This window comes from Dipodomys merriami, unplaced genomic scaffold (genome assembly GCF_024711535.1).
Source record: "Dipodomys merriami isolate MVZ:Mamm:240054 unplaced genomic scaffold, mDipMer1.0.p SCAF_297, whole genome shotgun sequence".
Classification (NCBI taxonomy): domain Eukaryota; kingdom Metazoa; phylum Chordata; class Mammalia; order Rodentia; family Heteromyidae; genus Dipodomys; species Dipodomys merriami.
In genome coordinates this window covers 728088-745820 of record NW_027204459.1, presented here as the reverse complement: position 1 = coordinate 745820, position 17733 = coordinate 728088, and the positions used below count along the sequence as shown (strand labels likewise).

General features: G+C 43.1%; 1 protein-coding gene across 10 annotated transcripts in view; it reads left to right on the top strand.

The window, feature by feature from the left end:
* Positions 1-3274: 3274 nt before the first annotated feature.
* Positions 3275-17733, top strand: part of Atp9b (ATPase phospholipid transporting 9B (putative)) — a 180676-nt gene continuing 166217 nt past the window's right edge. For 4 of the 10 annotated variants that reach the window (XM_070038816.1, XM_070038811.1, XM_070038818.1 and 1 more), the window contains exons 1-2: positions 3275-3440; positions 13593-13766. In XM_070038816.1, the coding sequence (XP_069894917.1) occupies positions 3319-3440; positions 13593-13766 (296 nt within the window). In that variant the 5' untranslated portion in view covers positions 3275-3318. Of the gene's footprint in view, positions 3441-3650; positions 3967-12665; positions 12692-13592; positions 13767-17733 lie in introns of those variants that run through there. The other 6 variants (XR_011375904.1, XM_070038812.1, XM_070038813.1 and 3 more) reach the window with 4 other exon arrangements.

Sequence of the window (17733 nt, the reverse complement as noted above, 5' to 3'; positions counted from 1 at the left end):
GCAGGTGAGACTCTGCTCCCCAGGCTTAATCTGGACAGATGAGGCACAATAGTGAGGGTGTGACTCAGTGCACATTTGAGCCACGCTGCAAATTGTTGGCTTTTTTGCTAGAAACCAGCCACCGATAGAACAGAACCTATGCTTTCTCTCCACTCTTTTTAGTCTCAACTTAAGCTAAGATTTTCACAATATGAAATTTTCATGTAAACTTCCTTCAACATAATAGGTACAAGTAATTTATCTGATAAAAGAATGTCAACAGCAAGTACAGTATAATTTGTGTGGTGACAAATTGTACCTGTCCTTTCCAGGAAGAAAGGACACTGCTGTGCAGGGAATGGATCAGGGCAGGGTCAAGCATAAGCACTTGTATTTAATATGCAGTTCCCAGAAACATCACTCTGTCTTTTCTGAAGATAGATGCAAATTATACCTAATAAAGTTATTATGAATAATTACCACCTCTCCTCTCCTGCATGTTCCATGAGCTTGGAATGGGGAAGAGGCAGTTATGAATGAGACACCTATAAATTATGAATTAGGAAATGTCTGGTATAGTGCTCATTTTCGCCAAAGTCAGACATACATTTTCAAAGATTAGTAGTATCAAGTGTGAAATGAGAGGTGAAACTGACTCAGAGCTTCAACTAGCAGAGTGAGAAATGCCATGTCCGGAACATCCCTGCGACCCACCCGCACTGCAGAGGAGGGCAGGGATGGGAGAGGGAGGCAAGCGAGGAGGCACTTTTTTTTCTCCTCACAAGAAATGACTAGAAGTAGAAGACGAGTGTTGTGAAAGGGAAATGTCATTATGCACAGGATTGTGTGTAAATAGTTAAAATGAAAAGGAAGGGTCATTCATTCCGCTACTGTATGTGGAGAACCCTACCTCTACTCAGCTCCTGTTGGGAAGGTGTGGTTGGGCTTCAGGAGTGTCTCCTAACAGCAAGAACAACCTGGAGGCAGGATTTGACAAGGGGCCTGAAGACGGCTTCACTCACGTGCTTAAGGTGCTGTGCATGGGAAGACAGGTCCTGGCCAGTACCCAGCACAGGACACAGTGGGGGGACATCAGCTACTGTTCTCACCAGTCTTCTCCCAGGAAAATGCATGCCAGACCCTGTGCTTAGGGTCGGCTCTGAGAACAGGGAGCATTTTGTCTAACCATGGGCAGGTCCACACAGGGTCAGAGCAAGGGACAGATTTGGGGAGTGTGTCTGAGTTAAGCTTGGAATTCCACTATGTTGGAAAAAAAGAAGACATGTAGCCAGAGCAGGGTGAGCCAGCTGAGAGGCCTTAAGAGAAAGGTGTGACCTGGAGGGGAGCCGGGTGGTGCTCAGACACTACACGAGTCAAGACGGTGTGTCAGGCTGTCTGCTAGATGGACTTGAAGACTCATAGTGAATGGCCTGCAGCCAGCTACAGTTGAATTCAGGGGCCTAAAGTTGTCAAACTTTTAGGAACAGAGGTTGGGGGAGGTAGTGTTCACAGGGTAGGGAGCTTTAGTTTTGCAAGATAAAAAAGTTGTAGGGTTCTGTTGCATTACAATTTGACCACAGTTAATAAAATGGCACTGTGCACTTACAACAGTTTGGAAGGCATCTTTTGGTGGTGTACACACTCACAGATGGAAGGAGACTGGCTCTTGTGTCCAGTGACAATGAATGCTATCAGTGTTTCAGGATTCTCCTGGCCATCTCAGTGAGATTTCTTATAACCATGCAAGTCAGTAACTCTTTTGGCACTCTTTCTTAAAAATGAACTGAAATTTTATGACAGTCACACCAATATTGCTGATTAAGTATATGTACGGGTCATCTGCTGCAAGATCAAGACAAACCAGGGGGCCTGAGCAAATCCCAGGCTCTCTCACTGGTCATGAGACATGGACAAGGTGGCCACATCTTGCATGGGTGGGTCACCGTGGTGGCTTTCAATGCCTTGCACAGATCCCCTGTTTGGTATTTGCCTTTTCTGTTCAAGTCCGGGGTCCGCCATCTCTCAGTGTAAGCCCAGTTCTCGGCTTGTTGCCGACACACTCAGGAAAGGTGGAAGGGAGGCTGCAGAGCTCCCCGCCACCCCCGCTTTGCCACCAGTGTGCCACGGGGTGTGCTTCTTGTGAATGCTGACCACGGTGTCAGCGTGAGGACTCGGGACAGAAACCATCAGCCATCTCTTTTCGGGCAGAGTGTCGAGATACACCGTCAGGGCTCTGCTGTCCGGTCATAGCTGGCCTTGAGGCCCCGCCGAGGGGAGTTCTGGAGCTGCACAGGCCCACTTTGGGGGCCGCCACCACCAGCCAGCGCTGCCTCGGGTCACGCTGGGACAGCACAGCCAAGGGGGGCCGGGCTGCAGCGGCGGCCGTCAGAGCTGCTCGGCCGAGGGCCTGGGGCGCGGCCGCACAGGCCCGGACGGCGGCGGCTTGCCCGGGGCGCCGCCCGACCGCGGGGCGCCGTCCGACGGCGGGGTGCCCGGCCCGGGGCGCCGCCCGACCGCGGGGTGCCCGACCGCGGGGCGCCGTCCGACGGCGGGGTGCCCGGCCCGGGGCGCCGCCCGACCGCGGGGCGCCGTCCGACGGCGGGGTGCCCGGCCCGGGGCGCCGCCCGACCGCGGGGCGCCGCCCGACGGCGGGGTGCCCGGCCCGGGGCGCCCGGACCTGCGGACTTCCTGGCCGCGGGACTGCCGAACGCTGAGACGCTTCTAGTGGAAAATGGGAAGCCAGACGGAAAAGAAGGTTCGCGAAGCTTCGGCCAGACTCGAGGACGCCGGCGGAGTCAGACCACGGGCCGTCGGTGTTCCCAAGTTTTCCACATTTTGTTCCCGTAAGATTTTTCTGGAAGGGTTTAAAGCTTACGGACCAGTCTGGGAACCGCCCGGCCGGGCCGCGGTCGTCGGACTCGGCGGGACTCCACCCCGACGGCGCCGGGGCCAGAGGCGCGCCGACACCCGTCGCTCCGGCACCGCCGGCCACGCGTGCGCACACGGGCAGAGGCGGACCCGGGACGTCACGCCTCCCGCACCTCGGCCGCGACGCTCGGTGACGTCACCAGTCGCCTCGCGGGGCGGGGACGAAGCTTAGGGAGCCGGTGCTTTCGGCCCTCACGACGTCATCAGACGCCGACGAGAGGCGGGGTCAGGACCGCGTGCGGCCACGCCTTCCGGCTGCTGCCCCCGCGGCTCGGTGACGCCATCGGGCGGCGACGCGCGGGAGGGAGGGCCGGGCGTCAGCACCTCCGCCGGGGCCCGCGCGGAGGGGAGCGGGCGGGAGGGCGTGGCGGCTCGGTGGAGCTGAGGGGAGCGGGGAGGGGCGGCCGGAGCATGGCGGACCACATCCCTCTGTATCCCGTGCGCGGCGCGGCGGCGGCGGCGGCGGCCAGCCACAAACGCGCGGCCTACTACAGCGTCGCGGGGCCCGGCCCGGGGGCCGACCGGCGCGGCAGGTAACGGCGGGCGGCCTGGCGACCCTCCCCGGCGCGGCGCGGCGCGGGGCGGCGGGGCGGAGCCGGGCTCGGCGGGCCGGCCGGGGCTCCGCTCCCCCAGCCCCGCCTCCCCCGGGCGCGGTGCCCCGGCCCGGCCGGCCCCGGCGGCGGGCGCAGCTCGTCCTGACCGCGTCGGACGCACGCCTCCGCCGAGCCCCGGCCGCGGGCCGGAGACGCTGCCCTGGACGCAGCCCGGGCAGAGGCGGGGCGCCCACGTCGCGCCGGGAAGCCTCACGCCCGGGTGATCCCCGTGGATTTAGCGCGAGTTTAACTTCCTTCTGGCCCCCAGCAAACAGCACTGTGCTTTATAAAAGGAACGTTTAAAGGGAGAGTTGTCGGTACCGAATAGTTGGTTTCCGGGTTGCAGGAGTCTGGAGGAAGGCGTGAGACCTGGAGGAGGCTCCGTGCCCCGCAGGCTGAGCTCTTGGAGTGGTCGCTGGTTTGCTTGGGCAGTTGGAGACTAACCGAGAACCCCGCAGTTCGTGTTGTAAGTTAGAGGACGGAAATGAATCAGTTCATTTAGTTAGCAGCATTTAAACCCCGAGGCCTACCTCCTTATCTGTGAAATAGGGAGCAGTATCTGTTCTTAGGAGGACGCTGGGATACAGAGGCACCCTTTCCCCGAGTACTTGGCTAGAAGTGTTCTCCAGAACTACCGTTTCTCCCTTCCTGCTCAGCTTTACTGTACGAATACTGTAAGTGGTTCATTATGGAGGTGGCTATTTAGAGATAGGCCACCCGTTTTATAGGGTTTTGTCACATTTTGAGTCATCACCTTTTGCTTTATGTGTCTTGAAGCTCTAGAGTTGGTGCAAACATTCGGGATCCTATGTTCTCCGTGCAGATTGTTTTATTGTGATGCCATATTTCTCTGTCTTTGAGTCCCATTTACTTAATTTTTTTTGGCTTAAATGTTTACATAGTGTTAGCTTTCAGCCTAATTTGTGTTGTTGAAGTGAAGAAATGTCTTCTTGGATCATGGTCTTATCTTCTCTGCTGTTCTTTGTCTTTTGAAAAGGTGTATTTCCAACTTTTAAATTTAAGGTAACTGTTGATACATTAGCACTTAAGTATGGCATTTTATTAATCTGTTTTCTGTTATCTCTGCTTCTCATTCCCATGTTTCTCTTGTTTTCATCTTAGGTTAAAACTTTCCTGATAGTCTGTATAGCTTTCAAGTGTTTTCTCTAGATGTTATGTTATACACATGTGGTTTATCAACTTGGTATATTGTTCTGCTACTTTGGAAAAGTATGGAAACATTTCCATTTAGGACCCCCATATTATATGCCCTTTCCCAAGGACCAGGTGGTGTTATAATTTCTGTTTTGCTCATCAAATATGATCTATAAATTCATGATGATGATAGTCTGTTGCATGTATGTATATTATTGTTTGTACTATTCGATGTTCTAGGATTCCTTATTTTTCCCTTCTGTTTAAAGAGCTCCCTGCACTAGGCTTTAAATTTCTATCATATAAAATTTCTATTACATAAAAATGTTTTATTGGAATAAAAATTGTTCCTGGTTAACAGGGACTTGAAAAATCTTCTTCTCCATGGTTTCCTATTAGTAGCATACCGTCAGTCAAGTTTGTGTCATTTATCTATGGTTGCTAGCAAGCTTTTAGTTTGTCTTAGATTTTTCAGAAATGTAATTTTGGTTGGCCCTGTCGTGGATTTCTTTGTACTTAGATCGTTTAGTATTCATTAAGCTTCAACCTGTGGTTTTTGTTTTGTGTTTTTTGTCTCTTTCTATTTCTTTTTTGACTTCTTATCCATTATTTCTTTAACTGTTCTTTTGTTCCCACTGTCCTCTGTTTACATTTCCAGTGATAGGAACATTGGATCTTACATTGGTATGTAATTCTTGTAGACTTCCATATTTGCTCAGTCCTTTTTCTCTTTGTTCAGATTGTGTACATTCTACTCATGTTTTCAAGTTCTATAATTCTTCTTGCCAGTGAGAGAGATGGCTAGGCAGCACTGACAAATGCAGCCCCATAACCTGAGGTGCCCAATCTGGGAAACTTCTGAATATCCATTTCCTGAGGCTCCTGCCCCTGCCCAAGATACCATAGATGTATGTGGCACCAGCAAGACAGCCCAAGTGGTCCCAAGACTCCTCTTTTACCAAGAGATACTACAAGGAGGTTAAGGAGGCATATGTGAAGGGGTGCCTCACACAGTGCCTTGCGAAGGAACTGTCACCCTTACCAAGAGACTAGGCCTGGGCAACCCCCTTCTCTACCAATCCTGCAGAGTACAATAAGAGTCCTATTAGCCACTACCTAAACAAAGCATGCCAAAGATCATAGCCCATGTCATTGGCACCACAGGTCAAATATAAACCAGGACCTTTGTGCTAAATCGAAACAGGGTAGCCATGTTAAAGTCTAGAAATAGAGAGGGGCCCTGGTGGTGGAACCCCAGTGGTTCATGCCTGTAATCCTAGCTACTCGGGAGGCTGAGATCTGAGGTTCAAAGCCAGCCTAGGCAGGAAAGTCTTTGAGACTCTTATCTTCAATGAACTACCAGAAAATCAGAAGTGGAGCTGTGGCTCAAAGTGGTAGAGCTATAGCCTTGAGTAGAAAAGCTCAGTGCTCAGGCTTTTAGTTCAAGGCCCACACCTGACCAAATAGTAACAACAACAAAAGAAAACAGAGAGGAATCTCATGGGCATCCTTGGTGTGCTAGTTGTTGTGATGTGTTTCCTATTGTTGGTAAATATTCTACTAGTTGTAAAAATGAAACTTCTCACACCAATAATCCTAGGTACTCAGGAGGCTGAGATCTGAGGATCACTGTTTAAAGCCAGCCCAGGCAGGAAAGTCTTTGAGACTCTTATCTCCAATTAACCACCAGAAAAACAAGTGGCGATGTGGCTCAAGTGGTAGAGCAACTAGCCTTGAGCTGAAGAGCTGAGGGATAGTGCCTAGGCCCAGAGTTCAAGCCCCACAACCGACCAAAAAAAAAAAAAAAAAAGAAGGAAAGAAACTTTTCCTTAATTTTAATGGTGCACAGTTGAAGAAAATCTTTTTCTTTTTCCATTATAATATGACACATCCTCTAAGTAGCCCCCTCTTCCTCCCAGGGGCCTGTGTATTAGGCAAGTGTTGTACCATAGAGCTGTATCTTCAACCTCAGCCTCAATCTTAAGATGAATTTTTAAGAATTAAGAATTATTAAGATTTATAAGAATATTTTTTTAAAAAAGAATCCATGGTTCACTCAACTACAAGAAATTATTTACACCTGTAGGTGTTTAATCCCCCCACCCCTCCCATCTAAGAGCATGAAGATACAGTTGATAATAGGGAGCTTTTCTATCCTGAGCTAACTGGCAATGAAACTTCAAATTTCTGGATTTTTATATATGAAATATTGAATATTGCACAATCAACTCCAATTCGGAACTTTGTCTCAATTTATGTGCTTTGTTTTTTAAGTTTTAGCAAGGATTTATTTAGTTTTAGAGGATAAAATAGAGCTGGGTGCCAGTGGCTCAAGCCTGTAATCCTAGCTACTCAGGAGGCTGAGATCTGAGAATCGCAGTTCAAAGCCAGCCTAGGCAGGAAACTCCTTGAGACTCTTATCTCCAATAAACCACTAGAAAACTGGAAGTGATGCTGTGGCTCAAGTGGTAGAGCACTTGCCTTGAGCTGAAGAGCTAAGAGACAGTGCCCAAACCCAGAGTTCAAGTTCCACAACCGACAAAAAAAAAAAAAGAAAAAAGTGATAGAAAAACATTTTCTGTCCCCTCTGTAGGAAATGAAGGAGTATAATTTCTTTTTTGAAGGAATTGGTGCAGAGTTGGATGGGGGATCACCCCTCAGTTTATGGGACTGGCTAGTCCTTTCTCTTTTGCTTGTTCTGGCTCCTAAAGTCATAGGATGCTCTTCAGGCACCATTTAATTAATTACATTTTCTTATGATTCCCTTGCTCTTTTACCATTAGTTTTAGTCTGTTAGTAATTTATAAAGGACAAAAATTTATTTCTAACAAGTCTGGAGGCTGGGAAGTCCAAAACAAAGGGGCAAACATCTGGCCAGTTGTTCTTGCCATGTCTTTCACATGGCAGAAGATCAGGAAAGAGTAAATTCACTCCTGTAAGCCTTTTTTGATGGTGCATTCACATGCATGAGGGTGCCCAGTGATGGGAAGGAACTCTTCCAGTTAGGCAGCATGTCCCAGTGCTGCTGTATAAGGATTAAGCTTTCATCACCTGAATTTGGAGGGAGCCGAAACATTTGGGCCAGATCACCTGTCTCCTCACCTGTGGTTTACTAATTATCATAATTGACATAATTGAACTTGGTGGCTTTATTTGAAGAAGGAAATATACACATGGTACTCAATTTGGTTGCTTAGCTTTTTTTTTTTTTTAAATTAGTTTACAGGCAAAGAGGAAATGTTTATTTTTCTTAAGCTTTGAGCATTATAGGCTCACACTTGTAATCCTAGCTGCTCAGAAGGCTGAGATCTGAGGATTTAAGTTTGAAGCTGGCGCGGGCAGGAAAGTCCATGAGACTCTCTCTCCAATATACTACTCAAAAAAGCTGGAAGTGGCGCTTTGGATCACGTGATAGAGTGCTAGCCTTTAGCACAGAAAGGCTCAAGAACAGTGCCCAGGTCCAGAGGTAAAGCTCCAGGCCCAGGAGGGAAAAAAGATGTCTTACTTTATGTTGATTGACTGCTCAAAATGTTTCTCATCCAAATGGAAACAAATGTGAGATACTTAAGGTAAATGCGAATTTAAGCTTATTGCATTGACCTACTTTTACTTCGTTACATGTAAATTAGTATCTTCTAGTACTTGAGTGTTCCGTTGAAAATTCCTTAAGTTTTTAAAAGCCTTTGGCTGCAGCAGATGTAGCTGTCCTCTCTCTTAGTATGGCACTACTCGTGGGTTTGTATCATCTTTTCTGTTGTCTTTGTTCACATTGTTTTTACTCATTTAAAAAAATGTCTCCGGAATTATACTTAATTCTGGAAACGTTGATTTCTCTTGAGTGACAAATCAATTAAGTGTGTAGGACACCAAGCAACAAAGACACTTAAGATTTTCTGCTTATCCTGTCTCAGAAAAATCCATTATTCATCATCTTACTGTTTTTGAATACTGAGATAAAAATTTCAATACAATAGGAGAATTGCTTTGGAAGTGAAATAAATTGCTTGCTAGTTCAAAGGCTGCATTTCTAAAGTCAAGGTTAGTAAATGTGATATTGCTCATACATTAGCTTCCAGAACTCACTGCATTTCCAGCATTAAACTTGATAGGATTATGACTTTTGGTAATGTGCAACATGATTGCTGAAAGTACTTGATAAAGTCTTATTTTGTATATAATATTATAATATGTTAAGATGTGCCTTGAATAGTGATTCCATCTATACAAGTATTTATTTTTGCTTGATTTCATTATAAAAGAACAATAAGAAAAATGAAGTTTCTAAAGGAAAATAATGTGTTAGGCTTATTCCATGAATCTATATTTTCCCTCTTAAATAATTAAAATGTAGTTTGTGTGTTGTAAGAATGTTCTGTGTGCCGGGCGCTGGTGGCTCACGCCTGTAATCCTAGCTACTCAGGAGGCTGAGATCTGAGGATCGCGGTTCAAAGCCAGCCCGGGCAGGAGAGACCATGAGACTCCTATCTCCAATAAACCACCAGAAAACCGGAAGTGGCGCTGTAGCTCAAGTGGTAGAGCGCTTGCCTTGAGCTGAAGAGCTGAGGGACAGCGCCCAGGCCCAGAGTTCAAGCCCCACGGCCGACAAAAAAAAAAAAAAAAAAAAAAAGTTCTGTGATGCTTTCCATTGTGGAATTCGTTTTAGAATGTCTTAAGGAGACATTGAAATGAATAGCATTTTGATCAGTGAAATAGGATGTTGAGTGAGGGTGAAAATAACTGCTCTTTTTCTTATTTATTCTTAACAAAAAACATGTACACCGTCATTCTTAGTGGCAGTATTGTATTCTGTCATATATTTTAAGAGTTCCATTTCCTTCATTCCTCCTTTAAGCAGCACAGTACAGTGATGGTCATCTTTGTGGATAAATTTTGTGTATGTATTTAATCGCCATAGGTAGTTAGAACCTATGGTTGAAATTGAAGTATATTACTTTACAGTAATGCAAGGCTTGCGATTTCATCTTCACAAGCTTGGCGCATGTTGAGAGCCTGTCCTTGCACGTCTCCTCAGCACAAGTGCTCTGTGTGCTGCTGCCTCTCCAGCCCTCTCCATTTTCTTCTAGGTCTCTGCACCCTGCGCCAGTCTTCCTTGACTTTCTGAGGTTGGCTGCTTTACTTTTTGGGGTGGCCTCTAGGGTGATCCAAGGAAGACCTCTCCAGTCACTTCTGGTCATCCTACCTGCTCTGTTTTCTTCCCAGCTCTTCTCCCTTTGCAAATGCCTTCTTCATTTTCTTGCTTCCATCTTGTCTGCATGTAAGCCCCTGTAAGCAGAGCTTTGTGTGCCTCGTGTACTGCTGTGTCCTTGACTTTTAGGAGGTACCTCACGTACAGCAGACACTTAAGTGTCTCTTGGAAGAGTGCTGGAGCCTGGTGCGGTTCCTTCAGTGCAGTTATATTTATGAATTGTCTTTCCTCGTTTTCCGTTTGCACTGTTTGCTTTTTATTTTTTGTAAGAACTGTTTATTAAAAATTACTGTTTTCTGTCATAAGTTGCAAATATTTTCCCTCAGTGTCTTACTGGCTTTAAGTTTTCTTTTCTTTGATGGTGCCTTGTGCAGACATTGGTAGTGTCTGGCCGAAACCAACACTTAGTAACTTTCAGCTGTTGTCATCAAGGTAACTGATTTTTCATGGTCTCTCAGCTGAAGAAGCCCTGGGGAGTTATTCTTTGCCATTTTGGATTTTGAGCTTAATGACAAACCTGTTCTTTAAATAATTGGTACTTTTTTTTTTTTTGGTCGGCCATGGGGCTTGAACTCTGGGCCTGGGCGCTGTCCCTCAGTTCTTCAGCTCAAGGCGAGTGCTCTACCACTTGAGCTACAGCACCACTTCTGGTTTACTGGTGGTTAATTTGAGATAAGAGTCTCACACTTCCCTGCCCGGGCTGGCTTTGAACCTTGATCCTTAGATCTCAGCCTCCTGAGTAGCTAGGATTACAGGCATGAACCACCAGCACCTGGCTTGGTACTTTTGAATAAACTAGTTATTTTGCTTTATATACAAGGATTTAGCTCTTCCTCTTTGGCTCATGGATTATTTGAAAGTATGTTTGTTTCTTAAAAGCATCTGAGAGTTTTCAAGACATAATTTCTTTTATTGATTAGTGTATTTTGATAAGACAACATTGTCCTATAGTGTTCAGTTTAGATTTGTCAATATTGGTGTTATGGCCCAGAATGAAGTCTTTGGGGTGATGTTCCCTGTGCACTTGAACATACTGTATTCTGCTGTTGTTAACTAATGTTTCCTGTGTAAATGCCAGTTAGGACAGGTTGGCCAGCACTAATGGTTGTATCCTGACATTTATCTTATCATTTTTGTTGAAAATAATTTTGGTCAAGTACTTTTCTTTTGTCTATTTCTCCTTCCATTGGTCTTCTGTTCATATACTTGGAAACTCTGGAGCAAGGTGCAAGATTATTAGATTATTAGATCTTGTGATCTAATCCTCTTGTTTACTGCAGTATCACCTTGGGAAGAGTTTCTTTTTGTTTTTCTTTTTGTTAAGCTGCTACTCTACCACTTGATCCACACCTCCAGCCCTGCTTTTTGCTGATTGTTTTAGAGATAGAGTTTAGTGAACTTTTCTGTCTTGGCTGGCCTCAAATAAGGATTCTTTAGGTCTCAGCCTTCTGACTATCTAGAATTACAGTCATAAACCACCAGAGCCAGGCTGTGTGGCAGAATATTTTGTTTTCTTTGTTTTATCTTAATTTAGCTTTCTTTTGATTAGTGTTTGCACCATGTATTCTTTATCCTTTCTATCTTTTTTTTTTTTTGGTGCTGGTCCTGGGACTTTGATTCAGGGCCTGAGTTGTTTTGCTCACGGCTAGGCTAGTGCTCTACCAGTTGAGCCATAGTGCTATTTTTTTTTGGTGGTTAATTGGCAATAAAAGTCTCACAGACGTTTCTGCGCAGGCTGTCTTCGCACCGCAATCCTCAGATCTCTGAGCCTGCTGCGCAGCTGGAATTGTAGGCGTGAGCCATGGCTCCTGGCCTCCCACCCTACTTTTTATCTTCTAATGTTATATACCGTTTTATTAAGTACTGCCTGTAGGTAGTGTTTTTGTATGCTTGGTACCTTTTGACTGTGTCTGGAGACATTCTTCATTGTGTCAGGAGGGTAGTGCCTCCAGGCTGGGTTGCTGCTTGAACATTCTGCATTCCTTGGACATTCTTCCACAACAAAGATGTATGTGTTGTGTGCATTAATCTGTGTGGTCTGTATGTTAATAGTGCCCCTGCTGAGCAATCCCACTCACAGAACTGCTATATACATAGCTATCTTCTTTGGCCCGTATTAGTGCTATCATCTGAATTTCATGTTTAGAATCATCTAGCCCTCCTTAATTATGATCTATTTACATTTAAAATTTAACCACACAGTATTATTGTGTTTACTTTGGATAGTCCCTTCCTTTATTCCTAAATTTTAGGTTTCTTTCTGATGTAATTTTTAATCATCCTGAAACTTTAGCATTCTTTCAGGATACATCTGCTGACAGATCTGAGTATATCTTTGCTGGACATAGCATTTTGGATTGATAGGTTGGTTTGTTTGTTTTTCTTTCTCTCTTTTTCTTAGCACTTTAAACATGTAGTTAGCTGCCTTTGGGCTCCATGAGAAGCCACAGGCTTCTACCTGGATATTCCTTTGTGTGTAATTGGCTCTGTACATGTAAATTGAGTTTCAGCATTCTATTCTTGTTGGTCTATGCTCTTCTTATTCTTCATATGAATTTTGGAGGATGTGAGGGAAGATTTCAGCTTAAGTAACTGCTTACAGCAGCCTGCTTTTTCATTTTTCAAGTTTTATGTAAAATTAACAGCTTTTGAGTCACCATATACTTTCTGAAAAAGTGATTGGTCCCAAAAAAGGTGGTGATTGTGATTGAAGACAGATGAAGTGACAGTATGAATGGTAGATTGCTTTTTTTTCTTAACATTTTAAAATTATTATTTAAGTAGTTGTAGGAAGAAGTTCCCATTCTACAAAACAGTACATGAATTCAAGGTGGGTGGATTGCATTTTTTTTTTTTTTTTTTTTTGCTGCTAGTGGGGCCTGAGATCTGGTCCTGGGCGCTGTCCCTCAGCTCTTCATCTCAAGGCTAGCACTCTACCACTTGACCCACAGGGCCACTTCCGGCTTTTTCTGCCTTTGTGGTGCTGAGGAATTGAGCCCAGGGCCTCATGCATGCAAGGAAAGCACTCTACCACTGAGCCATCTTCCCAGCCCTAGATTGCTTTTTATATGGAGTCAGAAGATGACTGTTGAGCTCCAAAACACATGCTAGTTATGGAGATTGTGTTTATTGAATAGAACGTTTTAGTGAAAGGAGTAACATAGACAAAATAAACAGGACATATAATGTGTATATCAGTATGTCGACTGACAACAAAACCTATGATGGCATTCGGAGCTTTCCATGTATGGACTACCATGTTTTGTCAAAAGCCACTTCTAGAACTTTGATGACTCTGAAGTTGTGTAACAGTGTTATAGGTGTTACTTGGCAGCGTACATTTTTGGCTAGTGGTAACATTTCAGATTTGAGAGGAGTATTCTGAATTGAGTCTATGGAGTGGATATTGGGCAACGTTGTTTATGCTGTTAACCAACAGTATGTGCCAGACGCTGCTCTGAGATTGTATTTACAGCACAAATGTTGTAGGCTTTGTTAACCTAGGACTCCTGCATAGCCTGTTATTTACCTTTTTACTTTGGCTCTTTTTTCCTAAACAAAGGATAGAGATATCCTGTGTATTGTTATAATGGTTTGCCTCAGCTGAATGCAGTTTACTTTGAGTTAGAGAGGGTGATTGGTAAAATTAGGCCAGATATTGGCCTACATGAAACATTTGGTAACGGAAGACTACTTAGCTTGGCTAAGCTCTATTGTCTTACTTTTACTAGATACCAGCTGGAGGATGAGTCTGCCCATTTGGATGAAATGCCACTAATGATGTCTGAAGAAGGCTTTGAGAATGATGAAAGTGATTACCACACATTACCACGAGCAAGAATTACACGAAGGAAAAGAGGAGTGGAATGGTTTGTCTGTGGTGGATGGAAGTTCCTCTGTGCCAGGTTTGTCATCCATTGGCTACCCTGATTATTGTGTTCATGAAGTTTATTTATACGCTTAGCTCCTGGTATAGTTAGTAGGAGTGCTCACATATGTTCATATAAATACTAAGCATTCTTTTATCCAATAGTATTAATGACATTAATTAAAAATCACACAGTGCTGACCTGAAAGGGAAGACCGAATTCATTTTTTTAATGAGATACTAGTGGTTAAAACCTGGAGAAAACTAGTGATTTAAATGCATGGCAGAACTAAACCTGGTTACTGGACCATCATTTGTAAATGGTGTTCTTTTCTAATCCTATGAAATGCAATTTAGTAATTAATCAGCCTTAATTTTTTAATTTGGAATATGATTCTTTTACTTTAACCAGCAAGTTAAAACTCAAATTTCACACAGATTTTCTGGACATGAAATAAATTGGTTTGATTTGTCTTAGATTTGTCTGGTAGATAAAGCACATTTTGTGTGTCTCAGACACTATGCCCACCCCTCCAGGTGTGAAGAGATACTGCTGAGTGGTGCCCCAGTGACTTAAGCAGAGCCTGTCAATGAATTAGAACTCTCACTGTCTTTCTGTTGTTCAGAGTTAGAGTCAGTACCTTTGTGGCCACTAGAAGTTTATATTTCTTTGTCTATAAAAGGAAATTAAGTAATTGTAGAAAAATATATTGTCTATTATCCTTTTTATTACCTCTTTGGAAGTTTGCAAAAAAGTTGTTCTTGTAAACGGACTTGATTTTTAGGTTAGCTCATGAGGTGTGGTACACAAACTGCCCTTTGGAGTTGGAGGAATTTGGGAGAATTCCTTACGAATGCTAGATGTGTCTATAAAGTTTATAAACTTTGTAACTTTATAAAGTTATAACTTTATAAAGTTACAACTTTATAAAGTTATAACTTTATAACTTTATAAATTTATAAACATAAATTGTGATCCTGAGGGAAAAGCTAGCTAAATTGTCTCAGCTGACTCTAACAGTTGATGGGGTGCTAATGAATGCCTTATTGCCATCTGGGACAGGAAGTAACCTGAGATATCCACAGACTCAGAGAGATTGCTATGGAAATTAGAAATTGTATCATATAGAGAAAATTGTACACTCAATGGTTAGCTTGTTTTTATTTATTCATTGCCTACAGATTTTTATTTTTGAATGTTTGCAGTTTATTTCCTAACTACCAAACATTATTAAATATATTAAAATTATTAGATATGATCCTAAGAGAAGACATATATAATTAATTAATTATAGAAAGGAAATATCTCAATACAAATAGGTTGTAACAAGTATAAATGAGTGGTAAATATTTCAATATGTTTCTATTTGTAGATCTTAGAGTAGTTAAGGCTCATTTTTGAGATATTTTTAACTTCAGAAACTGAATGGGCTCTAATTTTTTATGTCTTAGAATTCACTTTCTTGTTTTATTATTTGGCAAAGATTCCAACTTGGAGAGTTTGAAAAGAAACTTGAAATATTTTAAATCTCTTCTTAAAAGTCTCTCTTAATTTTCTTTGATGTGAGTTAATACATGTTCCTGTAGTTGTCACAGGATAATTGATTATGTTGTTCTATGATCTGAGTTGATGGTCTTTCTCACGAGATTTACATTTCACTTGTTATCAAAAATCACTTTGTCCCAAGGAAAGTGGAGCCAGGAATGGTATTTCCATATGAAGGGAGAAGGGCCTGGGATATCAAATGCTGGGATTATTCTTGGTTCTAAATAGCCTTCACATTTTCAATTAATTTGTAAACCTTTTGGGGGTGCAGGAGCATGAGAAAGTGCTCATCTTTTAAGAAAACATGAGGACTGTGTTGCTTTGTTTTGGTAACTGAAGTTACCTGTTACTGAATGCCATAATTGTTTAATTTGAGGGGTATGAGAAGGAGCCTGTCTGCATATTGAGAATTAGTTATGACTGAAATTTTAGAAGACAGAATCTTGGTATGCGTAAAAATGTCTTATTTAATATTAAATGCTACTTTGATGATAGAGATATTGCTAAATTCTAAAACATGGAAGTAAAAGTGTAAGTGTGCATTATTGTGTTTACCTAGTATTGAACTTGGTAATGAATATATAAGTGGGAAAGTATTTTTCTCAATAATTTGGAAAGTATTTAGCATATATAGAATTTTTTTTTTAAAGTAAAGCTCACAGATACGTTCTTCCAAAGACTTAGGTGCTCTTTTTTTTCACATTATTTTTTCACATTATTTTGCCTCAAAAATCTTTAATAATTTTGTTTCCCTTCTACAACTCAAAAAAGTTTGCATGTCCTTTTTTGCTGTTATGATAATACACTTTTTAATCTTTGGAGTTTATGCTCCTTCACATTTTTTATAGTGGTGTTGCAGATTGAACCCAGGGCCTTCCACATGTGAGGCAAGCGCTCTATCACTGAACAAGTTCTTCCTGGTTAGGGCCTTTAGTCTTAACTTTGAGACTACCTGTCTTCCTGTCTGGGAATTATTTTCTGGCTGTTAACAGTTTTAGAATAGTCCAGGCTTTTCAGACCTCAAGCCCACTGTGAATGTATTCATTCAGTGGTAAAGAAGAATGGAGAAATGTTCAGCTTCCATAAAGGAAATGCAAATAAAAACAGCATTGAGATTTCATCTCATGCTAATAGGATGGCTTCCATCAAGAAGAATACAAACAGCGGATGAGTAGGGGGAAAGGATCCCTAATACACTGTTGGTGGAAATAGAAATTAGTACAATCAGCGTAAGAAGGCATGATTATACAAGGTTAGCATATATGATGATGTATCTCAGACCCAATGTGTGTCTCCATGTTGGTGGTAGGCCTTTGCTCCAATTCAGTTTCAATTTAACATGTCGGTTTGTGTGAACAGTGCATCTTGGGCAGTTACCTTCCTGTCCCATCCATTTCTTCAAGTTTTCACATTTGAGTACTGTGGCTCTACCAAGCCACCATTGTTCTTTTCATTCTTTATACCCTCCTTTTGTTTGTGTTGGGGGGGCGGTTAACTCAGGATCTGGGGGCCTAGCACTCAACCACTTGGGTTACAGCTCCATTTCTGGCTTTTTGGTGGTTAACTAGAGATAAGAGTTTCTCTAGTTTGTCTGCTTGGGCAGCTTTGAACCTCAATTCTAAAATCTAAGCCTCCTGAGTAGCTAGGATTACCAGTGAGCCACCTGCACCTAGCTTTCACCCTCCTTCTTTTAGTCCCCACCCACATCTGAGTCAAGACATGTTTCAGTATGTTGGCATTTAATTCACTGAACTGTGTGTTAACTGTTCAAATGGGTTACACCAGGGCATCTCACTCTTACGTTTACTATTCTTCAATCAGTTTGATGGTGTATATAGTGTATGGTCCTGAAGTATGTTTATAGTTTAGATCTAATAGCAACACCTGAGAGAAAACATACACCCTCTGACTCTATGAGTCTAGCTTACTTCACTGAATATCATTTTCACCAGGTCCATCTACTTAACTGCAAATGACTTTTCTGCCTGGGCTGGCTTTGAACCGCCATCCTCAGAACTCAGCCTCCTGAGTAGCTAGGATTAAAGGCATGAGCCTTTTTAATAGTAAAGTTTAAATTCATGGCTGTTTTGTTCTTAGAATAAGGATGAATTGAGCGCAGGGCCTTTTCCTTGATAGTCTAGTGCTCTACCTTTTGAGCTACCCCAGCCCTCTTTTAGATAAAAGTTAGTGTCTTGTTGGTCCCTCACATCCACTCCTGGAGACTCTAAACCTTCCTGGCCATGCCTACCACTATTCAGGGGGACAGAACATAAAGTGGAAATGCATATTGCATTGAGGAAGAGAGTTAATGAGGAAACACAACTAAATTGTCATTATTGTTAGATTATCACATTGAGCTTTTTTAGATATTAAATTGGATCATAAGTCTTTGGTTAGTAATACTGGAAAAGTCGCTATTAAGAGTGAGAAAGATTATTTCAGAGAAGGACAATAGACT